The sequence below is a fragment of the Mytilus edulis genome, chromosome 11 (assembly GCF_963676685.1).
Source record: "Mytilus edulis chromosome 11, xbMytEdul2.2, whole genome shotgun sequence".
Classification (NCBI taxonomy): Eukaryota; Metazoa; Mollusca; class Bivalvia; order Mytilida; family Mytilidae; genus Mytilus; species Mytilus edulis.
Window position 1 is genome coordinate 55119609 of NC_092354.1, and position 27624 is coordinate 55147232.

Here is a 27624-nt window from a genome sequence, read left to right on the forward strand (position 1 = left end):
TATATGAGGCTGAGAAACTGGGGAAGGACGAAGTTCTACTGAGCCCTTCCCCATTTTTGCGCCGAGTACAAAAAAAAAAATTTTTTCTGACATTGACCTAATATTGTTTTTAAACTGCAACTTATATTAATAAATTGATAGCTATTCAAATCGTAACACAAATGTCAAACTTATTTTCATCCCTTAATGGACCCCTGATTGTGGAGAAAGTGTTCCATGATGAAATTGACATCGTACACAATATAGCTGTGTTACTATATTTTATATGAAATAAACACAACTATTTGCAGTATAAAAAAACATTATATATTTTTCTGACATTGACCTGATATTGTATGTTTAGAAGTACTTAAAGATGACAAAAATTTTATTATTGAAAATGACTAAAATTTTCAGTACTGAAAAATGACTGAAATTTTCAGTACTGAAAAATGACTGATATTTTCAGTACTGAAAAATGACTGAAATTTTCAGTACTGAAAAATGACTGAAATTTTCAGTACTGTAAAATGACTGAAATTTTCAGTACTGTAAACAACTTTTTCCCAACATTACTGAAAATGATATAAAATTAATGTACTGAATAGTGATGTTTCCTAAAAGTACTGTTTATATAGCGGCATTTAATGTACTGTTTAGTGATGTTTCCTAAAAGTACTGTTTATATAGCGGCGTTTAATGTACTGATTAGTGATGTTTTCTAAAAGTACTGTTTATATAGTGGCATTTAATGTACTGATTAGTGATGTTTCCTAAAAGTACTGTTTATATAGCGGCATTTAATGTACTGTTTAGTGATGTTTCCTAAAAGTACTGTTTATATAGCGGCATTTAATGTACTGATTAGTGATGTTTTCTAAAAGTACTGTTTATATAGTGGCATTTAATGTACTGATTAGTGATGTTTCCTAAAAGTACTGTTTATATAGCGGCATTTAATGTACTGTTTAGTGATGTTTCCTAAAAGTACTGTTTATATAGCGGCATTTAATGTACTGATTAGTGATGTTTTCTAAAAGTACTGTTTATATAGTGGCATTTAATGTACTGATTAGTGATGTTTCCTAAAAGTACTGTTTATATAGCGGCATTTAATGTACATGTTAATGCTAGTCAAATTGTTGGTAGTGTATACCAAAAAGGGCGAACACTACATAAACCAGTTTGGTGATTACAGTTTCTCAGGAAGAGTATTCAATCTTAATTAATCTGAATTATTAATTAACAATCAAATTTAATAAAACAACTAATAAAGAATATAATAATGATCTAACATTAAAAGGAATTCGCAGGATTTGATATTGAAAAGCACATAGTACGAACAATTTCATTCGAACATTGAAAGAGAATAAACTTCAATACATGTCTTTCCACATCGGAAAACTAATTTGTTACCAACTATACCTTTTATTTTCCCCAAAGTTCTTCCAATACCCTTTTTTATATATGGTTAAAATCACCTACTAATACTGACAACATTATCTAGTCAATAAAAGCAAATTATCTCCATTTACAGATGGTGTGTTAAGGGCAACTGCAAAAGCTTCATTAGAAGGCTGCATTTTCATCTATATCATATTAGTTGCAGTTTAAAATGACGAAAAAGTTCCCTCGGTCTATAAACTATAAATCTATTCTATTTTTGACATACAAATATTTAAACTTCCGAAAATATCTCGATTTTAGTGCAATTTCATGATTTTTGGAAGTTGTTTTTCAGTAATGCAGTTTCTGTAAATAAAGCGAAATCAACATTTAAGTTTGCATTTGTTTTGGTACATTGTAATTTGTTTTATAAGGTTTAGATAATTTTTTGGGGAAAATATCCATACAAGTACCAGAAAATGGTATTTTATTTAATTCTGGCAAAGTTGCGGAATGATCAATTTTAACCCTTGACCTTGATTGGACGAAACTTGCTCCGTACGAATTAATGACGACCGGGCAAACCAGAAAGTACAGATAATAAGCTTTCGAATGATACATTATATAGTCGTATGTTTGGTGGGTGCATTAAAGTTGTTAACTAGGCGTCTTTTTGAAAAATGTCACTCGCATAAAACCGATCAAAACATATGATGACAAAATGCTACCTTAAATCATAAATAAAAACATCAGAATATGAAGGTATCAATTTTCATATCCTGTTGGCAAATAAAGTAAAGAAAGTATACTTACCTGTTTGCCAACTGCTTTCTGAGTCCGTTGTTGAAAAGTCTGTATGTTTATTATCATTATCCTCAACCGCAACTTAATTCAGTTTGTAAAAGAAAATTAATGTTATAATTTTAGCTCTCACATTTAATACTGTTTTTAACCAGCATGTTGACTTTTTCTTTTATTTATTAGATAACGGAAGGGTAGGCAGATATTGTGACACACAATGTATATTTCTGCAATATGTGAAAGATAAATGTCAATATTCGGTCATCCATATTATTCGTGAGGTCCCTGGCTGTCACAGGTGCTTCCAATTAAGATTTGATTCCCATGGCGGATTGTGACGCATTGCACGGGATGGTCTCCCTTTTTGTGAGCAATGCATTCATCTACAAGGTTTATGATTAAAACAATATGCATGTTACAACCAGAATTTGTGAGATATAGATTCAGATTCCACAATTGCTACAAGTGTGTTACGATATTTCTCCAGATAAAACCGAAATTATGATATTTTCAAATATTGAGACTCCAGACCTTAGCTTTTCCTTAAATGGTAAAAATATACCTTTAAGTACATCTCATAAGCACCTGGGAGTTAATTTCAGTAGTGTCGCAAAATGGAACAATCATATTGAAAGTATAATTACAAGTGTAAAGAAACACTTAAATGTTCTACGTAAACTTAAATACCGATTATCTCGAAATAATTTAGAAAAACTATATTTAGTTTTTATTCGACCCATTTTTGAATATGCCACGGAAGTGTGGGATAATTGTGGAATAGGCTACTCACATAAATTAGAAAATTTGCAATCAGAGGCCGCAAGAATAGTAACAGGTCTACCAATATTTACAAAAACTGAAACTTTATATTCTGAGGTTGGCTGGGAATCTCTTTTTGAAAGAAGAAGGAGAAGAAAATTATAGATGTTTTATAACATGAACCAAAAGCATGCACCAGAATATTTATGTAATCTTGTACCTCCTTGTGTACAAAGTACAACCAACTATCCGTTGCGAAATGGTCATGATATTATTGTTCCATTTTGTAGACTTTCCCTTACTACTGAATCGTTTATTCCCTCTACTATACGTGAATGGAATAAACTTGATCCAAAAATTCGCAGTGTCGACTCTATTTCTAAATTTAAGAAAGAATTAAAAAACGATAGTCTATTATGTAAAATTGAAACGTTTTATTTGTACGGCCCAAGGAAATTAAATATAATCTTAACGCAATTGCGATGTTCCGCTTCATTCTTAAACAATGACCTATTTAGAGCTAATATTATAGATGATCCTTCTTGCCATTGTGGGTCCGATATTGAGGATGTCTACCATTACTTCTTCGTTTGCCCAAAATATATATGTAGAAAAACCTTATTTCATAACCTTAACTGGCTAACTGAAAACTTTGTTTTAGATACAAAACTATTAATTTGCGGACACTTGGAACTTTCGAACGAACAAAATATTCAAATTTTCAAACATGTTCAAAATTTCATAAAAAGGTCAAACAGATTTCTTATACCTTGATAGAGCGTTATTATTAATGACACGGAACGTCATCATTGTCATCAATTCACAAGTCATCGTCACAGAATTATACGACTTTTCAAATTTTCTTTTTCTCTTTTTACCTTCTATCCTCTTTGCTCACCTATCAAAGCTAGTATTGTATTGCATAAATTGTTTGTTTTATATGCATGTCCATTACATTATACTATTATTGTAACTTTATATTGTATTATGGAGAAGACTTCATAAGTATGATTTACTTGTGTCTAATCCATTTTGCTTTAATTCAGCGAATAAAATATGTTTAAACTAAATATTTCTCCACTCAAGACAGTTAAATGTTAATTTAAAGCGCGAAGCTTGCCGAGCTTTTTAATTAATTGAAATATAACTGTATAAAAGGAAAAAAATCGTAATACACGAGTTATAATGTTTGAATCCGATTCTCTAACGATGTTTATCCTTTCTTTATCAAAGATTTGCAGACCAATGTGTTTATATAACTGGCGTCATCAGGCATGGTCGATCTTTTTCATGACGTCACAATAGAAAATTTGGAAGAAACCATGCACATTTGCATCATAATTAGATCTCGATCAATCATATACTGCGAACAGAAATGTCACTGTCTGACTCCGATCAAAAAACGTGAAAATAGCACAAAAATTAAAGAATGTCTTTTGCAATGAGTATAAGGTGATTTATTCATATGAATATTTCGAAGCATGACCATCACTTTTCTGAATAGTAATACAACAACGTTATACATTGTGTACAAAATACCAATGATATTACATAACAAACAAATTCTTCTATTAAACATAAACTGCTCTACCCTGTAAGGCTTACCTCTTAGAGTAGCTGGTAAACTTATTCCTGTTCCGACCTCGTTGATTGCAATACATCTATAATCGCCACTCATAAACAAGTTAACGCTTGGGATAAATAAACTGATATTGTCGGCTGTTGAAAATTCAAATCCAACTGTTCCGGGAATTATGACCGTACTTATACTATTTCTTTTTTGTGTCCAGTACACATAAGTGTGTCTTGGTATGGATTGCACAGTGCATTTTATTTCAATAGGTAACCCAATAAATGCAGAATAAGATTTTTTTTTAATGACAGTAAAGGGGATATCTGTAACAAAAAAATACGAATTGTGTGATATTGGTTGCAATATTTTTTTTTATAAAGAAACATATTTTTTTCAATACATATGCAACAGTAAGCCCTTAAACAATCTACAGCGTTACTTACATGACCTGAACTATGGAAATTTATGAAATATGTCTTTCTTGAAGCTGTAATTAACAGTTTTTGCTCCATTATACTTGTACTTGTTCGCATACATGACGTCACTAATAGTATATCGTATTTAGATTTTTTTCGTAACATTCATCATGTTCCTCACTTTAGTCCATATGATTTTTGTATTGCTTCTGTGTTTAAAAATGTAGAGTTTGTCATTTGTTGGTGTAACTTCTATATGTGATGTTATCAAGTATCGTTACAACATATAGCAATAAATTCAACTCAAATATTTTTTATCAAACTGGCCAGAGTGTGGATGATTTGCTCTCTTTTAAAAATATATCTATGACATGGCGATGAAAGAAACCAATACATGCTTGGTTCATTTGTTTTTAAAATGGAGATTGCGTGTGCCATAAATAAGAACACATGGTACGTTTAATCTATTGATTTCTACTTTTTAAAGGACAAATAAGGCCTCAAAAAAAAGAATTGTATTTAAGGACAATTTATATGACACTTTATCTAATGTTTGTCGAATCAATGCTATCCCAGATCGGTTAATTTTTTAATGTAGTCTGTTAAATTTTAACTGTGAAGAGGCAAATATTGTAGTCATCACTTGGCTTGTCCTTTCGTACCTGCAATTACAGAAACTATACATTCTTTGCTTTTCCCGATTCCAATTGCATTTACTGCTAAACATCTATACAGCCCAGCATCGGACGTAGTGACAAACTGAACTGTTAACGAGGGGTTGTTCAAATCAATCCCGGTGACACCTGGAAATTCAGCAGTTATGTTGGTTGCAGATCCTCCTGAAATTTTTTGCCAGTATATTTCGGTATATTTAGGAGCTGACGTAACTTCACATTCAAGACGTAAAGTCTCCCCATAGTTGGAAATATAATGCGGTTCCCGAAGTAGTACAATAGGTAGATCTAAAAATCAATAAAAATCCCTTCAGAAAAATAATTATTGGTATTTGGTCATGATGTATTCATGTTATAAAGAAGCGATGAATACGAAAATATAACAACATAAAAATAGTTCATTACTCAGCTAACCTATCAGTAAACAGTAAACGACATCAACATGGATTAGCAATTTTAACGCAATTATCATTTAACCTTTCTGAAACGTTGGAAACATAGGTATCCGAAAATAATATAAAGTATTTTAAACATTTTGCATCACATATGCATCGGAAAGAAATCCAGGAAGTCCTTTATATTGTCTAACTTGTTCAACATCAATGATTATATTCAGATATACACTCATCTCTTGACACCATAATTTATACATTTACCTCCTGTTACTGCCAATGTTGTTGTTTTACTTTTTCCTATCCCAATAGCATTCGCTGCAATACATGTGTATGTTCCTTGATCGGAAAATGTTGGAAACTCTAAAGTTAGAGAAGGCGAGATGCGAGTTATGCCTGTTGTCCCTGTAGCTTGAGAGTTAATTATAGAGATGAAACCATTGCTATTTTTTTCCCAATACACTAAAGTATGTTCAGGCTCGGCAGTGACGTCACAATAAAGGGATATCTTGCTTCCAAAGATTACACTATAAATTGGAGCTCCAATCAGTACAACAGGTAATGCTTTGAATATTAAAGACATCCTCATTAAAACATTTGTTTGATTTTATATCAGAAATAAATGAATGAGTTATTATATATGGACGTCTCTTGAGAAGTATTATATAGTTGGCAATAATACCACATATTCTTTTGTACATTCATAAATACTAACAGCATACGCATTTGTTTTCAATTATAAACCGATAACACCAGACATATCTGTATGTTATTGATTAAATTCGTGTTATACAGAATAATTCACATTTCTATACACCATTCATTTAACACGGCATTTGATCAACAATTAAGCTATGAAATCATATTCCCTATATTGAATGAATTTCATCAAACTATAGTTATCTTGTCAATATTGATTTCATATCATTTGAAAGCAGTGAGAAATCAAGTAATACGCATATTACCTCCCATATAAACACTGGTAACTGGTAATGTCATTATACATTATGTGTATACTTTCTTTTATGTGCGTTCTATAATTCAACTGTCGGTTCTGTTTTCAGTGAAGTGACTGTCCATTTTTAAATTTTTATACAAACACAAAAGTGTTAAGGATCGTCTTAAACTTGCAGCGGGGTTAGATAATGTGTGTTCTGAGTTAAGTGTTCAAGACCTACATTCTTGTTTTTTCTGGTCTGATGTGTAGATTTCATATAATAAAATAAACAGGGTACAAAAATACAAACTTAAGTAGTTCACCAAGAACTTTTTGTAAGAAATAAAAGGCAACAGAAGTATAAACCGTTGTTTAAAAAATACTCTTTTATAGATGCTGGAAAGTTTTTATGTACCTAATATGTTCACACTTCGAATATTTTTTTTAAATAATCAAACCTCCATGAACAGTCAAAGTTGTTTTATGACTCCTTCCAATGCCAACCTTGTTTTTAGCAAGACAAGTATAGTCTCCAGAATCTGTTAACGTTGCATTTAAAATAGTTAAGGATGGATTATTGAATGTAGATCCTCTGATTCCAGGACTTCTGTTATTGATTACCGATTGTATACCATTGAAAGTCTTTTCCCACACTATTTCATCCACTTTTGGAATAGCCAAAATTCTACATTCAATAGTTATTTCTTTCCCATAATCAACAAAATGATAAGCTTTAGCAACATCAACCAGAGGAGTTCCTTCAATATATATCAATTTTAAGGACATGTTATAAACATGTGTATGTAAAGGAACAATTAAACATTTTCAGCAAATGTCAAAAAAGAATTCTTTGCAAGAGATAAAAACAACAAATGAAAATATTCAAAAGATGTTTGCGCAAAGTCAATGCAATGTACACTACTTTTATCAGTGAAAGTACAAAAAAATGAAATAAAATAAAGTTATATGACGATAATGTTTCACCAATGGTATAAATCTGTTCACTTCACTTTTAAAACAAAAGCTAGAAGAAAAGAAAGGTACAGATAGCATTAATATAATTTGAATAAAGTCGAAAATACCTTGTAATAAAACGTATAGACAATCAATAGAAAAAAATAAAACTGAACATTATGCAACGCGATCCTATTTTAACATTCAAAACATATAAAGAGTACATGATTACATGAAAAACACCAACAACATTGTCATTTTCGTGAACTCATATGGTAATTGTAGATTCTTTTTCGTAAAAAGCAGAGTAAATACCATATATTACTCCAAGTAAACCATTGGTCTTTAAGGATTTAAACAAAAATGCAAAGAACTTATCATTTAATTTTGTAAAGGAACGCATCAAAATAGCTGAATTAACTATTTTGGGAGAACAAAAAAAATCTGTTTAGGTGAATAACATGGTTCTTTAAGAAGGAAACAGTATATGCTTTATATACTTACTGGACGTGTAGTTATATGATTGAAGCTTTTTGTGTTTTCCTTGATACATTCATGTACGTTTCAGGATTAACGTTTTTTGACATGGCGTAAGTATTCATTAGCACAAGGGCACAAGAAAAACAGACTTTTTTGTACAGTCATAAATCACAATTGATGGCCAAAACAGTGCCGTTTTAACTGTAATTAATTGACAAATTTAACAAAATCACCGTTATCCTGATGACATTATATTGATAAATAACCAATAACTTGTTGAATATACTGCCAAAATATACAAAAATAAACTTACTTAACTCAATCATATTTAGATATTTCAAATTTACTCGACAAACGAAACGTTTTTTTGTTCGCTGTTGTTAATTTCCATTTCTGGAAAGTAGCATTCCTAATGAACTACCTAACGGTGTTTACATAACATAACTCGTTCGCTGTTTCCGAGTTTGAATGTAATCAATGTATTACTGGTAAATGATTAAGTTAGGAATTACTACAAATTAGTTAAAATAAAATTAACGGTACCAATTTTCTTGCACCAGATGCGCATTTCGACAATACATGTCTCTTCAGTGATGCTCGTGGCCAAAATATTTGAAATCCAAAGCTTATATAAAAGATGAAGAGCTATAATCTAAAAGGTCCAAAGAGTATAGCCAAATCCGTGAAAGGAACTAGAGCTTTGCATGAGGGAGATACATTCCTTAATTTATAATAATTTCTATCATTTTGTAACAGTAAATTTTAATAACACAAAAAAATCCGTATTTTCATGCCAGTACTTCGCAGTACCGAAGTACTGGCTACTGGGGTGGTGATACCCTCGGGGACTAATAGTCCACCAGCAGAGGCATCGACCCAGTGGTAGTAATAAAATTAACGGTACCAATTTTCTTGCACCAGATGCGCATTTCGACAATACATGTCTCTTCAGTGAAAAACCTGTACTAAAGGAAGTTTGGTTGTACATGTAGAACATTTTTTTAAACGGAATAGCACATTTAAATTTATACAGAGATGTTGTTTACTGAATCCAGAAATTTAGATACGATCCTTTGAATAAAGGTTACATATTCAAATTCAACATAAAAAAAAAACATGAAAAAATGTAATGTGCCAATGAAACATCCCTCTACCAGAAACCAAATGACACAAAGTTAACAACCTTAGGTTGCCATGCAACTGTCAACAATGAGAAAACTCATATGGCGTAGTCACATTGAAATTTGTTAATACATGTATACTAATATTGCAATGCATAATGTCATATTTTACCCTGTATTAATCACGTCTTTGCATTTAACCATTGCATGTTGGATGTGAACTAATTGATATTTTAGTCTAGGATGCATGATTGTTTTAGTTGTTATTTGCATTTAACTATCTGTGAATATCGTCAGATCTATATATAGTGTGTGTTCTGTCATGAGGTGTAAACATATCCTGCCATGTTCAGTAATTGTTTTTGTAAAACTTTGTACTGCCTATTTCCGATCTGAGGAGTTAAGATAAAAATAAGAAGATGTTGTATGATTGCAGATAAGACAACTCACTGCACAAGACCGAATGACAAAACAAAGTTAACAAATAAAGGTCATCGTACGGCCGTCGACAATGCACTAGGTATATACCGTATATACTCAACAGTAAATGACCCCGAAATGACAAATGTTAAACATTTCAAACCAAAAAAACTACCGGCCTAATCTATATAAAAAATAAATAACAAAAAACAAAACTTATATATAATATATATATATATATATGTATATATATATGATTCAAAAACAATCACTAAGCACTGGCTTAATGACTCCTGACTTGGGACATATACACACAGAATGCGTTGGTGTCAATTTTTTGTTTGTGATTGTGAAAAACCCTACACCCTTATCGTCGACAATTATCCCTTTCCGACTGATAGTTAAAAATGTTGTTCTGTTAAACCAATGTCACGGGTAAAAAGACGTTTTCGCACCAGAAAACTAGTCTTGTCTCGTCGTCACATGTTGTATGCCTGGCCCCCACGTCAGACACTAGTAATTCTGTGATTGTCGAGATATTCTGTATATCATGTATATTTATCTTTCATTTCTGTATATGCGGATTTAAATTTCTTTCTTTGATTTTTTGTTATTTTCTTTATTTCAGGGTTTTTATAATTGACAATGCAGTGCAGGTTTGAAGGCCGTACAATAACCTTTATTTATCAAATTATATATTATTTGTTCCCTTCCCTGTCAGAACGACGTCTTATTTTGCAATCATACCACATGTTTTTGTTTATCATTGTTAAATGCCAGCCATCTATAAATAGTTTTAGAATACTCAGTTGAAACATTGTTTTACATTGTTAGTAAAATTCAATGCAAAGATATGAATGAAGTCTTTGTGCTTTCTATGAAAAAGATGAAATAGAGGGTCGAAAACATTTGATTTTTAATTCTTCTGTTAAATTGTATTTACATGTTTTCTTTTTTATGGGTCAATAAGGGTAATAAAGACACGTGCCTTTATACAACTCCACGAAAATATATTGACCTGAAAGAAGTTAATTGACTAAAAGACGAATTGGTATATCATTATTGTCAATGAGCCTGAAGTAGATCACTAAATAACGTGATAGGTTATTTTGATTGTCTGAGGTAAATTAAAGATTACACTGTGATTTCACTTTTCTAAAAATAGCCATGCAATATAAGTAGGGATGGCAACGAGTACTCGAGTACTCGGGTACTCGCTTGGAAGGCCGAGTACTCGAGTACAGTTTTAGTACTCGGATACTCGTTTGCCTGTTATACATCTTGAGATATTTCTCTTCACATTTCCAGTAGCTTTAATTCCATTGAAATATCCACTTTGTTATACTAAATAAAATCAATTAACAACATAAATATGTTAATTCTGAGGCTACTATTAGTTATAGTAGTGCTAGTCACATTCTTTCCTTCCGAGGGAAGGTTTTCATCTGCACTACTTGGAATAAAATATAGTAAGTCAACAGTTTTTTGTTTAAAATTGTTGATCAGATCATATTTCTAAACAAGAAGAAAATCAAAATGACCTGCGAGGAAACCCTACGCAACTGATTAGAGACATTTTAACGGTGTTTGTACACGGATCAAAACTTTCAGGGATTAATAATAAACTCATCACAAGCCGTAAAGCTTTCCTTTGTTTGTTAATCAAGACTTCTCTGTAAACTTGATTGGTATGAGATGTACATTTACATTAATTTTAATATTCTATATTTGAAACTTAACTGTAATTGTTTAATTTACAATTTAAAGATAGGCGAAAGCAAGATTCAATATTCTTTATTTCTCAAACACCATAAAATTACAATGGTACAAAAAAGTTCATCAAAAGTTATATAACATAACACAAACACACATGACAAGATGAGATGAAAATATAAAATAAATAAAATAAACAGTATAGAAGCGAAGAGTGGTGATTAACCAGGAAGACTCACCTGAAAAGTTATAACCCTGATGAATTTGCAATACTTTTTCAACTAATTTTTTATTTTTAACTGAAATAGTTTTTTTCAAATTTTAGTATGTTACATCTGTGCAGAGACATATTGTATTATATGTCTCTGATCTGTGCAAGAAAAAAGTATCCTTGCACGAGAGCGACATTAAAACCCAAATGTCGAAAATACACCGACAACGTCATGGCTTAAAAAGAATAAGACAAACGATAGTGCCCCGAAAAAAAAAAAAAAAAAAAAAAAAACAGAAAAAGTAAGACTGAGCAACACAAGTAATTTGAAGTCCAATATTGTTGCTTAAAAAAATTAATGGACAAAGTCGTATTATAAAAAAAATACCAACTCCTCAGGAACAGATGATACATATATTGCCTACTTTGTCGGACTGTATGTGCAAATATTTTTGATTTTATTGGAATAACAAATTTGGTTCATGAACACGTACATAAACAATAATTGCTATGATTTATGCTAGGTTTTTGTAGAAACGGAAGTAGGTAATTCATTGTACAATTGTCTCTCGTTAATATGTTTATGAAAGGTAATACCAGTAACAAAAAAACTGCATCCAACCTAGAATCTAAACTTTTCAATAGACGTTTAAGATTCATCCGAGTACTCGCGAGTACTCGAGTATCATGACCGAGTATCCGAGTATCAAATTTCAGATCTTTTGACATCCCTAAATATAAGTATTCTAAAAATAACCGTGTGATATCATTTTTCTATCTGTTGTTTCTTATGTCCCTTTGAAAATATAGAGTCTTTCTAAACGAATCAAATTAAAATAAACATAATAATGTTGAATACTGTTCTATCGGTATATTATCTTGTCAATTAATTATTTGTCTTGTGTGGGTTTCGTTTGTATCCCAATTTACGTAAACACAACATCGTTGTACCTCATGGTACTATTTGTGTTTAAGTGTTTACGTAATTTTGAAATTTAAAATTGGTTTGAAGATCAAAAATCACTTCATTAGGTCATGTCAAAGTGAAGCAGAAAACACCAAAGGAAAATAATCAAAGCGCTGTAAGCACTGTAGGCAGTTAACCAAAAACCAAGGCAAACATAATTATGAAAACTGTGGCAACGTTTAAAGATTTAAAATAACATACATTAAACATTTATATATAATTGTACATTTATGTTCATTTAATGAATTAATCATTATGGCAAATAATTCAAATTTTATCAAGGTTTTCAATAGCAACGTATATATCAAGTATATTTTTTTTTCATGGTCATGAGTCTCGAGTCAGCATTGGTACAAATTCGCAATGATTACAGTTCTTCTAGTTGATCGTAATTGTTCGTATTAGTTGACTGTTAGTATTTCAAGTTGACTTTAGTACGAGCTTGTAAAAGTATGAATGGACTTGCTTCCCTGGAAAGAAAACTGAGTTTGTGTTCTACAGTACAAAAATTATGAGACACAAATCAGACAAATGTTTACTACTACGGGGCTCAATAGTGAGGTCTGACTGACCTGTCGATAGTAGATGTAAATGACTTCCACCTTCAACCCAAGTCCATGATATCTAAGTTTGGAATAAAATGACAGGTGTTAGATCTAGCAAAGTGATATGCATATGTGACACCTATGAGATTGACCTTGTATGTCATTCAATCTTTTTGAAATGAGAAACAGGAATGATTATGGTTTAGGAGTTGGTATCTCAATCTTTTACAAGTTCTCAAAACACACACAAGAGGGTGTGAGTGACCCTAGGGACTACCCCTATTTTTCATTTGATTTTTTATATTGTCCCATACATGAATATATATATATGGTTTAGGGGTGGGGGACCCCAGTGACTTCCCCTATATTTCATTTGATTTGTTATATTGTCCAATACATGAATATATATGGTTGAGGGGTGGGGATCTCATCTGTTTCCAAGTTATCAAACAGGATTGGGTAGGGTGACCCTTAGGACTCTCCCTATATTTCATTTGATTTGTTCTTTTGTCCCATACATGAACATATATGGTTTAATTTAAGGTTAGGATCTCGACTGTTTCCAAGTTCTCAAACAACAGGAGGGGTGGGGTGACCGTAGGGACTTCCCCTATATTTTATTTGATTTGTTATTTAGTCCCATACATGAGTATATATGGTTACGTGGTGAGGATTTGGACTGTTTCCAAGTTCTCAAACATGAGGGTGCAGTGACCCTAGGGACTTCCACTATAATTCATTTGATTTGTTATATTGTCCAAAACATGTATATATATGGTGTATGGAAGGGATCTCAACCATTTTCAAATTCTCAAACAAGAAGGTGAAGAGTGGCCCCACGAACTCCACCTATATTTCATATGATTTGTTATATTGTCCCATACATGAATATATATGGTTTAGGGGTGGGGATCTTGACCGTTTCCAAGTTCTCAAACAGGAAGGGTGGGATGACCGACAGGGACTCCCCCTATATTCCATTTGATTTATTATATTGTCCCATACATGAATATATATGGTTTAAGGGTGGGGATTACGATTGTTTCAAAGTTCCAAAACAGGAGTGGTGGGGTGACCCCAGGGACTCCCCCTGTATTTCATTTGATTGGTTATATCGTCCCATACATGAGAAAATATGGTTGAGGGGTGATGATCTCCACTGTTTCCAAGTTCTGAAGCAGGAGGAGGTGGGTGACCCTAGGGACCTCACCTATATTTCATTTGATTATTTATATAGTCCCATACATGAATGTATATGGTTGAGGTGGGGATCTCATCCGTTTTAAAGTTATCAAACAGGAGGGGGTAGAGTGCCCCAAAGGACTCCACATACATATAATTTGCTCATATAATCTAGTTGCACTATATAATTCAAATAAGTAACTATCAGCTATTTTAACTGACCCATCAAAATTGAGAAAAAAAATACTCATTTAGTAAATTTTTTACACTTTAAAAGCATCTAACTTGCTTTACCAACATTTATTACTGATAAAGAAAATTTATACTGTCACCAGGACCATATATATTGTTAGATATACTGTTCCCAGATGTCACAAAGACTCACATTGTATTGGATTTTGACATTAAGATTTGTCAAAAAGTAATTTTGAGTTTCCTATGGATACTTATGGATCTTCAGAACGCTGGCACTGTTGTACCATTATATTCTGCTCTACTTCATCATCATTGTATTAAATTGTACGTTTCTCACATTTTCATTACAAAATATTTTCTGTTTTTTTATTCTTTTACATATATCTTTTGGTTTTCAATTCTAGTGTTTATATTTATTTACCATGCAAAGATGTATTTTGTCATCTGTCTGATTTTTTTAAAAGATCAAAGATCGCCAAAACCCCGAATTACCCATATATGTATCTGTATAAGGAATTCCCTCCTTCAAAGTAGCACTTCCGCTTCCGGAATCGGATCCGATATTAGAATTTTCTTCTCATGTCAGCAATTTTCTGTATAAAGCTAGCGGTTGAACAAAATGAACATCGTTGTCATGAATAATAATGCTAAAAACAAGTTTTGAGATCGTTTATTAGGAGACTTTGGTAAATAGGTTTGCAAAGTTATATTTTTATTTCCTCTCAAGTCGTGCATGTCGAGCGTAGCTAGTAACCAAGTCGAAAGTCCGACTGCAAAATTGGAAGTTCGCAGACCTCGGACAACCACTAATTGAACCCAGGCCTCCAAATTGAAAAGATAAAAAAATGTCGTCTTATAATTTAAAATTGCCGCCAACAGCATGAACAGTGGAAATTATTTTAAGACTATCGACGTAGTTAACTACGTATTGACGTCAAACAATATTCCTACGACTTTTGCCATTTGGGAAATCTAAACTACTTGTCTTTAGAAATTTTCGGCGATTAAACATTTCATACATTTGTTCTTTGACAGCTTAGCCAAAATCTCAGGGGATAATAAACTACATAAAGATTCCTACTGTGCCCTACTTCATATGTGCAATTTCAAAACTTTTGGATAAATCGACGATCATTTAAGGTTTTTCTGATCATATTTTTTGTAATCAAGAATTAAAAGTATGAAAAAAATGTCCAATTAGTTATGAATAACATAACTTCCAGCTAGATAATAACAATGGCACATATTTCAGCATTTATTGGGTAGAACACAAATCTAGGGTGCTCGCATAAGGCAGCTTAACTGCCTAAAAACCCTAAAGTCGAACGCGAATTGACAAAGTCAGTAAAACAAATAAAATTAATAACAAAAGACACAGTGATTCAAACCGCAACATAGAAAAACTTGACCCTGTTGAAATCAAGAAATCACATTCTTGGTTTGAGAACGCATTATTGTAACGAAAATTGGAACATATTCGTCATCTTTCAACATTTCTAAAAATAAATATTGCCGTCACATTGAGGTATTTCTTTCCAGTAAATCTAATGACGAATTCATGTCCAAAAAAGCATATTTGACATGATAACATCAGTATATTGCGGCATTGTAGTTAACATTATAATCGTTTACGACACCATCTACTTCGCAATTTACAACATGTACTGTATTTTGACCCTAAATAAAGCCGACGAGGTAATGCATGGACCTCAGAAAACTATATTTTTGTAAGTCTAGGTGGACGATTGAATTATCGCGCAGGACACGGTGCAAGCGGTTTCACCATGATGTCACAGAATTTCAGGTTCAAAATCTGCTGAAGGAAGAACAAATATGAAACTATATATATATATGTATATATATTTATCATATGTTTAGTAAAAAATACAGCAAATTTGTATATTTAATAAAGGTTTCTTTTTCCAGTCTAGCCGTGATGTCATAAATTAATGACTCAACGTTTGGCCTCCGACGTCCAGTTGCTGTATTTCCTGGGCAAAGAAAAAAAGTGAGTTCCCACTCGAGACATGATCAATCATTTCAATTAAAATCGATATTTATAAAATAATATTACCAAGTGACTTTATGAGCGATTGTTTAAATAGATACAATAAGTCTTTAAGAAGGAACTCATTTTTGTCTAATGACAGTTTATATAGGAATCTCAAGTTTGTCTGTTAATAATCTTTGAATATATTATACTTGGTAACATTGTTGTCCATATTTATGTATACAAATGAGCTCAGATTGTAGTATAATGGTTAAACTTAAAAACAAAATTTGGAAGGTGGGTTGTTTTCTACAAGAAGAAACAGTTGACAGTATCGTTAGTGAAACCTTTTAAATTAAGTTACGTGTTATTTTTCCAAAAGTCACGTGACTTGCGGGAAAAAAGTAAAAAAAAATACAAAATTCTCACGAAAAAGGTCATGAGGAGACTTTTGTATGGGCTAATAAAATATAATTTTGGTTCTAAAGCAAGGACCAAAGTCTGATAAAAACAGAAAAGTTTCCATAATGGTATAGAGGAAATACGTGCTATATACCTCGCAATGTTGATGCCCGTAACATGCAAAATAACCGACTTCAGCCGTTTCGTACGTCCAAATCTAATCCTTGACACACATTTAAGGCTAAATCATGTTTATTCAAGCAGCAAAGAGAATTTTGACTTTAAAAGTAAAGATGCAAAGAATTACCAATAATAGCTTGGTGTTTTGAACCACATTGTTGGATTGGGGTGGGGGTGCAATCAGGACACACATTCTTAAAAAACAAACAAACATTGTTTTTCGGTTGAGTTTTGCATATATCCATGACTTTTTGAAAATGAAAGTTAAGTTGAGTTAAGTTGCATTTAATATTAAAAATTATTTTTTACATCCGACTTTAAGATTCGAACACGTAATCACTGGAACCACTGGAATACCAGTTGAGGTGACGAAATTTAAGTAGTTAACTCTACCATTAAAAGGCGAGTGACTTATTTCAAAAAGACGACTTTAATGCGCCCACCTAACAGACTGCTGTATTATATATCAATAATCTGTACTGTCTGTTTTGCCCGGTCGTAAAAAAATCTTACGGTGCATTTTTCTGTTAAATCAAGGTCAAAGGTCATGAAAAATCAATTTTTAGCGATTATCAAACAAAAGGCAATTTTTCTAATTCTTGTACTATTAAATTTTCCAAAAGATCATATGAACTTTATATAACATGATAAATTATTTCCAAATCAAACAAAAATTAAGAGGTTAGATGCGTAATATTTCCTGAAAATTAAAATTTATCAGAAATCCTAAAAAATGAAAAACTATATCTTGGGGGATCTTGATTTGACGGAAATTGCACCATGAATTTTTTTACGACCGGGCAAAACAGATAGTACATACGTGTAGCTTTCAAATGATATATAATTTAGTCGTGTGTTAGGTGGGTACATTAATATTTAATTTTATGGTTAAAGTCACTCGTCTATAACGAAGTGAGAGTAAAAGAATAATTAGGCTGTTTTCGTTTCGAAATCAAGTGTCGATATACCATATAATTGTTGTTAACCTCATCATTTTGAGAAAATATAGGATGATGTCATACCGTAGACTGCCATTTTTCTTAACCTATACCGGTTCCTTTATATCAACAAAAGAGTTTTCGGTATTTCCATAACCAAGCACTTCAGAAACAATGTTCTGTTACATCTATTTCAACTTCGCATTAAAATTTCATGAACTTTTTGGGTTTTTTGTCTCTTTTGCAATTAGTTTGGTAAGAAATGACCACAAATTAAGAGTGCATTTCAAGTTTATGATTGCGTTGGTACACTTTAAATCACTTTTTAACTAGTGTACAAGTTTTAATCATACTATACTATGAATAGTTTGCCTCCAAAATACACAGCATAGTTAATAAAAAAAAAAGTCATATTACCCTCGCAATCAACAGCATACTTGACCATACTCTATGGAAATATTGTGTTTAAATCATTTAAAAAAAACAGTTTTCACAGGAGAAAACGTTGTTCTTTAGTGGCGATTTGATACCAAACAATACTCGGTAGAAGTTTAAGGCACCATGGATCACATAGCTGTGATATAGAGTATTGATTTGAGCCCTCAACCACTGATGTACATAAACAAATGTAAAACATTCAATACTTTACGCAAACTAGTTGCCCCAAAACATACTCTAGTACTCTAGTACCGATGGGAACTTGAAGGGATTACAGTATATAATTTGCCAGTGTCATGGCTCTATAATGAGCTTGTAATAAGGTTGTAGGTCTACAAAAAAGCAAATCAGCTTGAAAAAATACCAAAAAAAATCCTTATGTTCTTTTGATGGTTATATTTTCGGACAATATAAAAAAAAACGTATATCACATGAATCTGATTCTATTTGAATATATGTTAAACAGAAAAGTACATGACAAAATCCGTATCGCATGCTGTTTCAGACCTCGGGACCTTCGGCCCTCCGGACTGATATTTGTTTCTCGTGGTGATACAGCATGCGATACGGATGTTGCCATGTATTATTCTGTATATGATAGTAGTATCTTTTGTTATTACAAAAGAATAACATGCATATTATGTTCTTACTGCTCAAGTAAAAGTACAAACAGATAAATTCATTTCGGGTGAACAATTAAGTATGAACATGATAGCTAAGGTTATAATTGATCCGAACTTCATATACTTGTTGGCATAAAATATAAGTTAAATGTTATTGGTTATTATTATACTTCCTGTAAGAATGTCCTTCTATAGAAAATTTGCTCTATTTTTGCATAGTTTTTTAAAGAAATATATAGCGATAACTGCACTTTGCGAAAATAGAATGCCTTGCTGTTGCAACAGACTTTTGATTTTCATGTCAATCATTGTCAATTGCACGTGCAAAGGCGGAGCTTAGTTGCTTTGACAGACAAGTGGGTTGGATTTATAAGCATGGCAATTAATAAACTATTACAATTGAACAATCAGGGGGAAATAGAAGATATTTATAGATTATTACATGGCATTTTCCATATGGCCCTGGTATCAGCCCTAGACTCCCATATCAAGCCAGAGGGCTTTAGCCCGAGGGCTTGATATGGGTCGTGGGCTGATACCATGGACCATATGGAAAATGACATGTCATAATCTATTTATCACATATTTTCAAGCAGGAGAAAACAAATAGCTTACACCTAATTATGTTTGATATTTCATCAAAAATCAAAAAGATATTTAACAAAAAAAAAAGATAAATGTATCACTGTGAGTTAAAAAAAAGTTCGTATTACAGTAGGTTAACAACGTTTGGTGAAAAGTTTCAGAAATAATTAACAATAAATATACTAATTCTAAGAATTGCAAATATTAAACGACTTTAAAGTGTTACATTACAAATGTTAAAAAATGCTTAGGAAGAATCCTATATCGCTACTCATTCCAATGTGGCGTCATATATTTTCTAAATTCCTCATGACGTCAAAATTTTACGGGAACTTTTGTGATTTTCACTGTTGATTTCTACTTTTTTCTTCTACAGCACATTTGTAACTTTTTAAATTTCTTTTCATTGTGTTCAACTTGTTTACAAATAGCCTTTGATTGACAGGTTACCGGAAGTTAAACTCGATGGCTTGATATGGATTTCGAGGGCTGATATTGATATCGGCCCTGAGGGCTGATAACCAACCTTGACTTCCGGCTATTATTGGCCATGCAAAAACGTACATATCAGTACAAAATATGTGATAAATTCATTTAAATTTCTCTGACATTTTAAGAGACTTTAAATTACTGTAGTTTCTGTTAGAACGTTTTTGTTCTGTGTTTACTTCTGCTTACTGCCGTTGAAGCCAAAATTGTTTGAATACTTTCGAAGTCATTTGTTTACAGATAAATAGTTATGATCCGCTATCATTGTTTTTTTTTTTTTTTTTGTAAGTTATTGAGTTATATGAGTATTGTTTTTATACTGCAACTTAAATTAATAAAAATAATAGCTTTTTTAATCGTAAGAAAAACCTTTTCTATCCCTTAATGGACCTCTGATTGTGGAGAAAGTGTTCCATGATGAAATTGACATTATACAAAATATAGCTATGCTTCTATATTTAGGAAATAAACACAACTAGTTACAGTATAAATACATCTTTATGCAGAGTTACACATGTTACATAAAGCGCATTTTTTTACACTGAAATAAACTACTGTCACTATTCAAAATAGTAAACAGACAGTATAATATTGATATTAATGTTGTGTTTAACATTGACTATGGAAAATAGTAGCCAGGGTTTGAGACAATAGTGTACTCCCCTTCGGGTCGTGCACTATTGTCTCTCACCCTGGCTACTATTTTCGCATAGTCAATGTTAAACACAACATTATTATATAATTATATGGGTCAATCTCAATAGTCAAGACCTTTCTTGCGCATTTTTCAGTTTTTCTTGTTAAATTTTTACACTGTTTTTATAAGAAATAACAACATTCATACTACCGCTACCAGGCTACATTTCTGTTGTGTTCTTATTTATCTCATCTTAAATCTTAATACAAATTCAATCTGTAATAACTTTATAGTATGAGTTCACAATGGTAAAATAAAGATGTACAAACTTAAAATATTTTTTCAAGAAAAATCTGATTTCAAAGACTAAAATAATCAACGTAACAATATCTGTATTGCATATTTGCTGTAACAATTTACTAAGTTTACAGCTTTTAACTTAGTATTCCTCATGTTAGCTTATCTAATAGTTAATGGAAGTACTATTTGGTAAGATATTATTAAATGAAGACTATAAAATTTGCTAAAATATTCTGGCTAAACGTTTGAAAATAGTTCTACCATCAATTATAGAAACAGATCAAAAAGGGTTTGTTAAGGGCAGAAATATTTTTGATTCTAATAGAATGCTGCAAGATATTTTCGATTTTATAGAATGATATGGAAGACGAGGAAGGATCCATCCTTTGTTTCCACCAAACAAAAGCTTTTGATTATGCAGAATGGGAATGGTTAGATGAATGTTTAGAAAAAGTTTAAATTTAAGGAAACTTTTCGGGAATGGGTAAAAATGTTACTAAAATATGCTAAAACTTGTTTATTTTTCAATCAAAATATGTCCCAATTTCTATATCAATCCGTCAAGGCTTTCCAATATCGCCGATGCTATACATTTTACAAGCAGAGCCGATGGCAGCCACAATTAGGGCTAACCCAAAAATTCAAAGAATAAACTCACCCCACCCCAACACAGAAAATGAAAAAAAAGAGGTTAATATTAACATGTTCGCAGACGATACAAAATTTTATAATAAAACAGAGGAATCAATCGAGGAAACATTTAAGGTTTTAGAAATATACGAGAAAGCATCTGGAGCTAAGATAAATCTTGAAGACTGTAAGGGTAAATTTGGGTCGTTGGAAAAATAAAACACCAAAATATTCACACATGTGGTGGTTGGCTGAACATACTTACAAACATCCATTGTGAATCCTGGACATGCATGGTGGAACCCGATCATAAATATTACCATATTTAGCTTGTGTACAAGAAACAATTTTGTACACAATGTTCTGTGCTTCGTACAAAAAGTAGTCCTGATTCATTTGATTCTTTTTAGTTAATCTATTTGTTTTAAGAATTATCTGATTATTGCTTTTGTTATTAAAATTATTCATTTCAATTATTTCTGAAATTGTTTTAAAATGTTTTTTTATTGTTGTCTTCTTTTCTTACACAAAATGTGCTTTGTATATTGAAAAGGACATTATAGTTAATATGTAATTAATATCAAAGTAAAAAATTGCGGTATCTTCAATTTTGTTCCTGTTACTAACTTTTCAAGGCATATAATGTATTTTTCAATACCAAGGGATGTCGTTTATTTCATAACTATTTCTAGAAATTCCTTATTTTATGAGCAATTGACAATAACATGTTTATAGTCTTCCTTTATTTACAATGCTTACATAAATTGTCCTCAGTTATTTCCCACTTTTTTTTAAAAGTTCAATACTTGGCAGCAGGTAGTGAATAAGTTTCCATCTAAATATTTTAAATCTATTATCAGTCAGATATTGAAAAATGAAAACAAAAGCATTTTGCAATTAAGAATTGTTTCTCAAATATATTTTCCCACACAAGAAAACCATTTGGTTTATCACAACTTTCATTCAGTGTTGATATTTTATAAAGTTATTTTGTGCTCATTAAGGATGTTCGCTACTTATTATGTTGACACAGTTTGCGCACCGTAGTTGAGAACGAATGAGTAATATACTTTTTATGTTTCATAAAATTTAATAAAATGTATTTCACTAAAAGTTATAAAATATAATATCTAACCTTATATGTAGTGACAGTTTGATTTTAAAATAATGTTGAATGTCAAAATAATCCAGATTCTTATGCAACAAAGTGGGTAACGTTATTTTGATTGGATGACGTCACTTATTTACATGGCATCAATTGACAATTGATGCTATGGAACGTACACGCAAGCGCAGACGGCATATGACAGATTTTAAATACATTTATTAACGTTGTTTTCTGTCAGTTTCATTAGAATAGAGATAACAGTATTGTATGTTAAGCTCCGACGGCATCAATTGGAGATTTGATGGTCGCAAATACCCTTTTACTGTCTCCGCTAACGCGTCGCAAGTAACCCTAATTTGCGACAATCAAATCCCCAATTGATACCGTCGGAGCTTAAAATACAATACAGTTATCTCCTAAATAGACGACAATAATGTTTACGCGGCATTTCGCCTATTTCCGACAATTGTTTACATTGACACCAGACGACATCAGAAGACTCGCCAACAGATCATTTAACAGTATATTTGAACATTTCTTTACTATTTTACGTCAAACTTTTATATCTAATTTACTTTTAACATATATCGTAGCTACTTTTATAAAAAAAAATGTTTGCGTTTTGTTTTGGAAAAAAAAATTCTGACTCAAACAAACATCCATACTCCCCTTTGAAGTGAATTAATTTGGTTGCTTCCTTAGCAAAGGCTATTTTATACTGTAAATTCAGAAATTATTGCGAGGTTTTTATTATCGCGAAAAATGCGGCATTTTGAAATATTTTTTTATGAACTAAAACAGGATTTTCCCCATATAATAATTGTCCAGTAAAAGAGGTCATCTTTTTTATATAAATTAAAGATATTTAACCAACTTTCTGTGTGTAAGTCAGTTCCCTTTTTTCATAGAAGTATTTAAAAGTCTAGACTATAAAAGTTTTAAGTTTATCCCAAATTTTCTGTAATATTCCACATTCAGTCCGTCAAGCCCGGGCGCTTTATCACATTTCATTTTAAAAATTGCATCAGTACATTCATCAACAGTTATATCCCTTTCAGAAGTTTTACTTTCACAGTCAATTAATCTCGTATATTCCTTGAGAGACTCTAAATACTTTGTTGTTGCTTCTACTTGAGTTGTTTTTTGTAAAGTACACAATTTTATAACAATTTGCTTTTAATTTTAATATTTTGTATTGATCTCTAGTAATTTGACTTTTATCATCATATAAATGGGTTATTGTTGTTCTTCTCTGTCTATATTTTTCAATCCCTTGAAAATATGCTGATTTTTTCCCTCCCTCTTCAATCCCTTTTATTTTATTATCCTTTTTTCATTATAGAGTTTTCCTATTTCATTTTCTATATTATCTATTTCTTTTAATATTTCATTATTGTTTTTATCATTGCATTTGTCTATAATACTATCCAATTCTGCTGAAAAAAATCCAACTTGCTGATTAGGTCACTTTAATCTTGTTTTGCAATAGCTGTTTGTCTGGTACATTTACCTAACTTCTATTTCATAATTGTCACACAGTATGTTAAGAGCTGTTCTCGTTTTTGTTTGTTTTTAAATATTTTTATTATTTTTCTAATAATTGCAGTGAAGTCTTCATTTTGAAGTCAGTTGTTTAGTTTCCAGTATCCTTTTTCTGTTTGGCCTTTACTTTTATTTATTTTAAAGAAACACAGTTGTGGTCTGTGTATTGTAATACTATTGGTCTGATTTCACATAAAACACAGTTATTGAATACTTCTGTAGCTATTAAAAAATAATCCATATGGTAATACCTCTTGAATTGCTCAAACCATTACAAGGTACAAGTTTGCCTTCAAATTCAGTATTTGAATTGTTTATGAAATTATCTGTAAAGTGTGTTTCTGGCATACGAAGAACGTCACGTTTTTGTTATTTAATTGATCTTTTTCTTTATTAGGTAGGGCTTTACTATGAACTGTACAGATATGAAAATGTTTGTTAAATACCATGATTGGTGAGTAACTAATTTATCTGTAATCCAATTAGGTCACACTTAAGTTGACCTGCACAGAGCTCTAGACTTTAACTAGACATCTGTATAGTTATTTTATTTTTTATCACTTTTCTCTGTTCCAGGACTTTTTTTTATGATTCGACTTTTACTTTGTCTTATAAATAGGCGTAAGCTATTATTTTTTCTTTTACATTTGAAACTTAAATTGTTTCTTTTGTTATTAATACAATTTTTACTATAGTTATGTTTGTCATCTTTTTAAATAATGTTTTTAAACAGGGTTATTTTTTTACCTGTATTTGTATTTACATTCCTTTCAGAAACAAGATGAAATACATTAATGGTTTTACGTGTATTTACATGTAAAGAGTTCGCTCAGTTTGCTTCTATTAAAAACATACAATTACAAGTTACATGTACATTCAAAGATAAGAAAATCTAAAATGTCTACCTTTTATATAAAAACGGAATATGTACAAATATTAACCATTTAAATAACCACAACGACAAAACTATGGCTACCGATGGATAGTAACGCTTATAATGCAATTTATATCAGGTAAATATATTAAAAGCATACAAGGTAACAAGGAAATTAAGAACCAAGCCCTGAATTGAAATGTATTGTAATCTTACCTCCAACCACTGCTAAATGTATTGCATCACTACTTGAGGTTCCAACAATATTAGTTGCAGAACAATGGTAAACACCAACGTCTATAAAACTTGTAGCCTCTACTGTCAGAGACGGATTGTTAGATGAAATCCCGTCCGTCCCGATAGCTCCTTTATTTATGATTTTCACATTACCGCTACTATTTCTTTGCCAGTTGATATGCATTAATTTCGGAAATGCTGTAACATTACAGACCAAAGTTATGGAACTACCGTACACAACCGTGTAGTTTGTTTTGGGTGTTTTTATTTCTGGAAGTCCTAAAAAATTAAATATTTCCAAAGATTATAATACTACACAAATGCGGCTTGCTACTCTGAGTTGTGAAAAAAAAGGTTCACAATAAAAAAAAAATGATACAGTCACTTTCCATTTCAAAAGTTACGAGCACAATAACAAGTCGTAGTCATAACACTGTGAATTAATAAGGTATTGTAACCGAAAACAATAACTCAAGTTGGCCAATCGGCACTAAAAGAATAAGCAGATAATTAATTCGAATCATTTTGTTTAAGGAAATTCTATTATTTAATGTGTTTATGTTATTATTTGTGTAGTCTGCGATCTTATTATTGACATTTTGGGAATTATTCATTTATCTTTTTCAATGGTTTTTTATAGATTCGATCAACAATGAAATATTTTACTTTTTTTAAAGTTTTATAATTTGAATCCAAAAAACCTAGTAAAACCGTGTTTATTTATATCTTAAACAAGCATCAACATGTGACTGATAATTGATTGGGCCTTGAATGCTGGAAATGTTTAACTTATCGTTGTACTCTCGTTTTTGAATGGTTTCGTGTAACTTCATCTTCAAAGATATGTATAGTGTTCAAACACTTTTGTTTTTATTAATTGTTTGCCTTGTTTATTTTCCATCATTAGTAATGTGTATGATGAATGTGATGAAAAGCTTGGTAATATATCTTCTTGTTCATGTTTCGTGAAATGCAGTAGCTAACATGTATTTGAACTACATTTTACATTTATTGTAATTACCGCCATGAACTGTGATGTTAGCAGAATTACTCTTGCCAGTACCAATAGAATTTGATGCAATGCACGTGTACATTCCAGAATCCCTCATTGATGCAAATGTGATGGTCAATGATGGATTGTCTAGGGACATTCCGTTTGTTCCTGCTAAACCAGCTACTAATTTTGAAGTTATACCATTTGATTCCTTTTGCCAGTACAATTTATCGACTTGTGGTGAAGCATTTATAGAACAATTAAGTGTGAAACTCTCTCCATAATCAACGACAAAACCATCCTTTATTTTAACAGTCGGAACATCTATAATAAAAATTTTGTTAACCTCAATTAGGTAAATAGCAAAACGACTAGATAGTGATTTTTTGTATTTTTTATATTGAATATTTGTACACACTTGCACTTGCTTTAAAAGCATAGTATTCTCGTCCCGATAATTTTCAATATATGATCAGTGGTAGAGGCATGTTAATTGAATATGATTTCAAACAGTTATAAAAATTATCGGCGCGCTTAATTTTGTAGGTTACAAGAATTATGTACTAATATTATTTTGCAATATGTCCTTACAAAAGAAAATAGGTATAATACATATTATTTATCATACCAATATGCTCAGGAGCCCGTAATTTAGTTGTTGGAGTTTTGTTGCTGTTAGTCATATTAGTTTACCTTTGTGTTGTTTAAATCATGACGTTAGTTTACTCATTTGATATCATTTATCAAATCGGGTTCATCACAGCTTACTATGTATTAATTATATTTGCTCATTGTTGAATCCGGCAAGGTGATATATATAGTCTTCTACTAGTATAACCTTTGGTCTCCGGTTGAGAGTTGTTTCATTTGCAATCATACCACATCTTCTTTTTTATATCTTCACTAGACTCATATTCATAACACTTATCAGAGATATCAGCCTAACGTCATA

The 27624-nt window shown here is 31.4% G+C and overlaps 1 protein-coding gene across 1 annotated transcript in view; it reads right to left on the bottom strand.

Annotated features, from left to right (window-relative positions):
* The window catches only part of LOC139495836 (cell adhesion molecule Dscam1-like), a 140423-nt gene that overhangs the window by 91653 nt on the left and 21146 nt on the right, over positions 1-27624 (bottom strand). The window contains exons 4-10 of the mRNA XM_071284222.1: positions 26700-26996; positions 25658-25957; positions 7376-7675; positions 6245-6544; positions 5577-5876; positions 4531-4821; positions 2179-2250 (exon numbers count right to left, since the gene is read on the bottom strand). Coding sequence (XP_071140323.1) covers positions 2179-2250; positions 4531-4821; positions 5577-5876; positions 6245-6544; positions 7376-7675; positions 25658-25957; positions 26700-26996 — 1860 coding nt within the window. The remainder of the gene's footprint in view (positions 1-2178; positions 2251-4530; positions 4822-5576; positions 5877-6244; positions 6545-7375; positions 7676-25657; positions 25958-26699; positions 26997-27624) is intronic.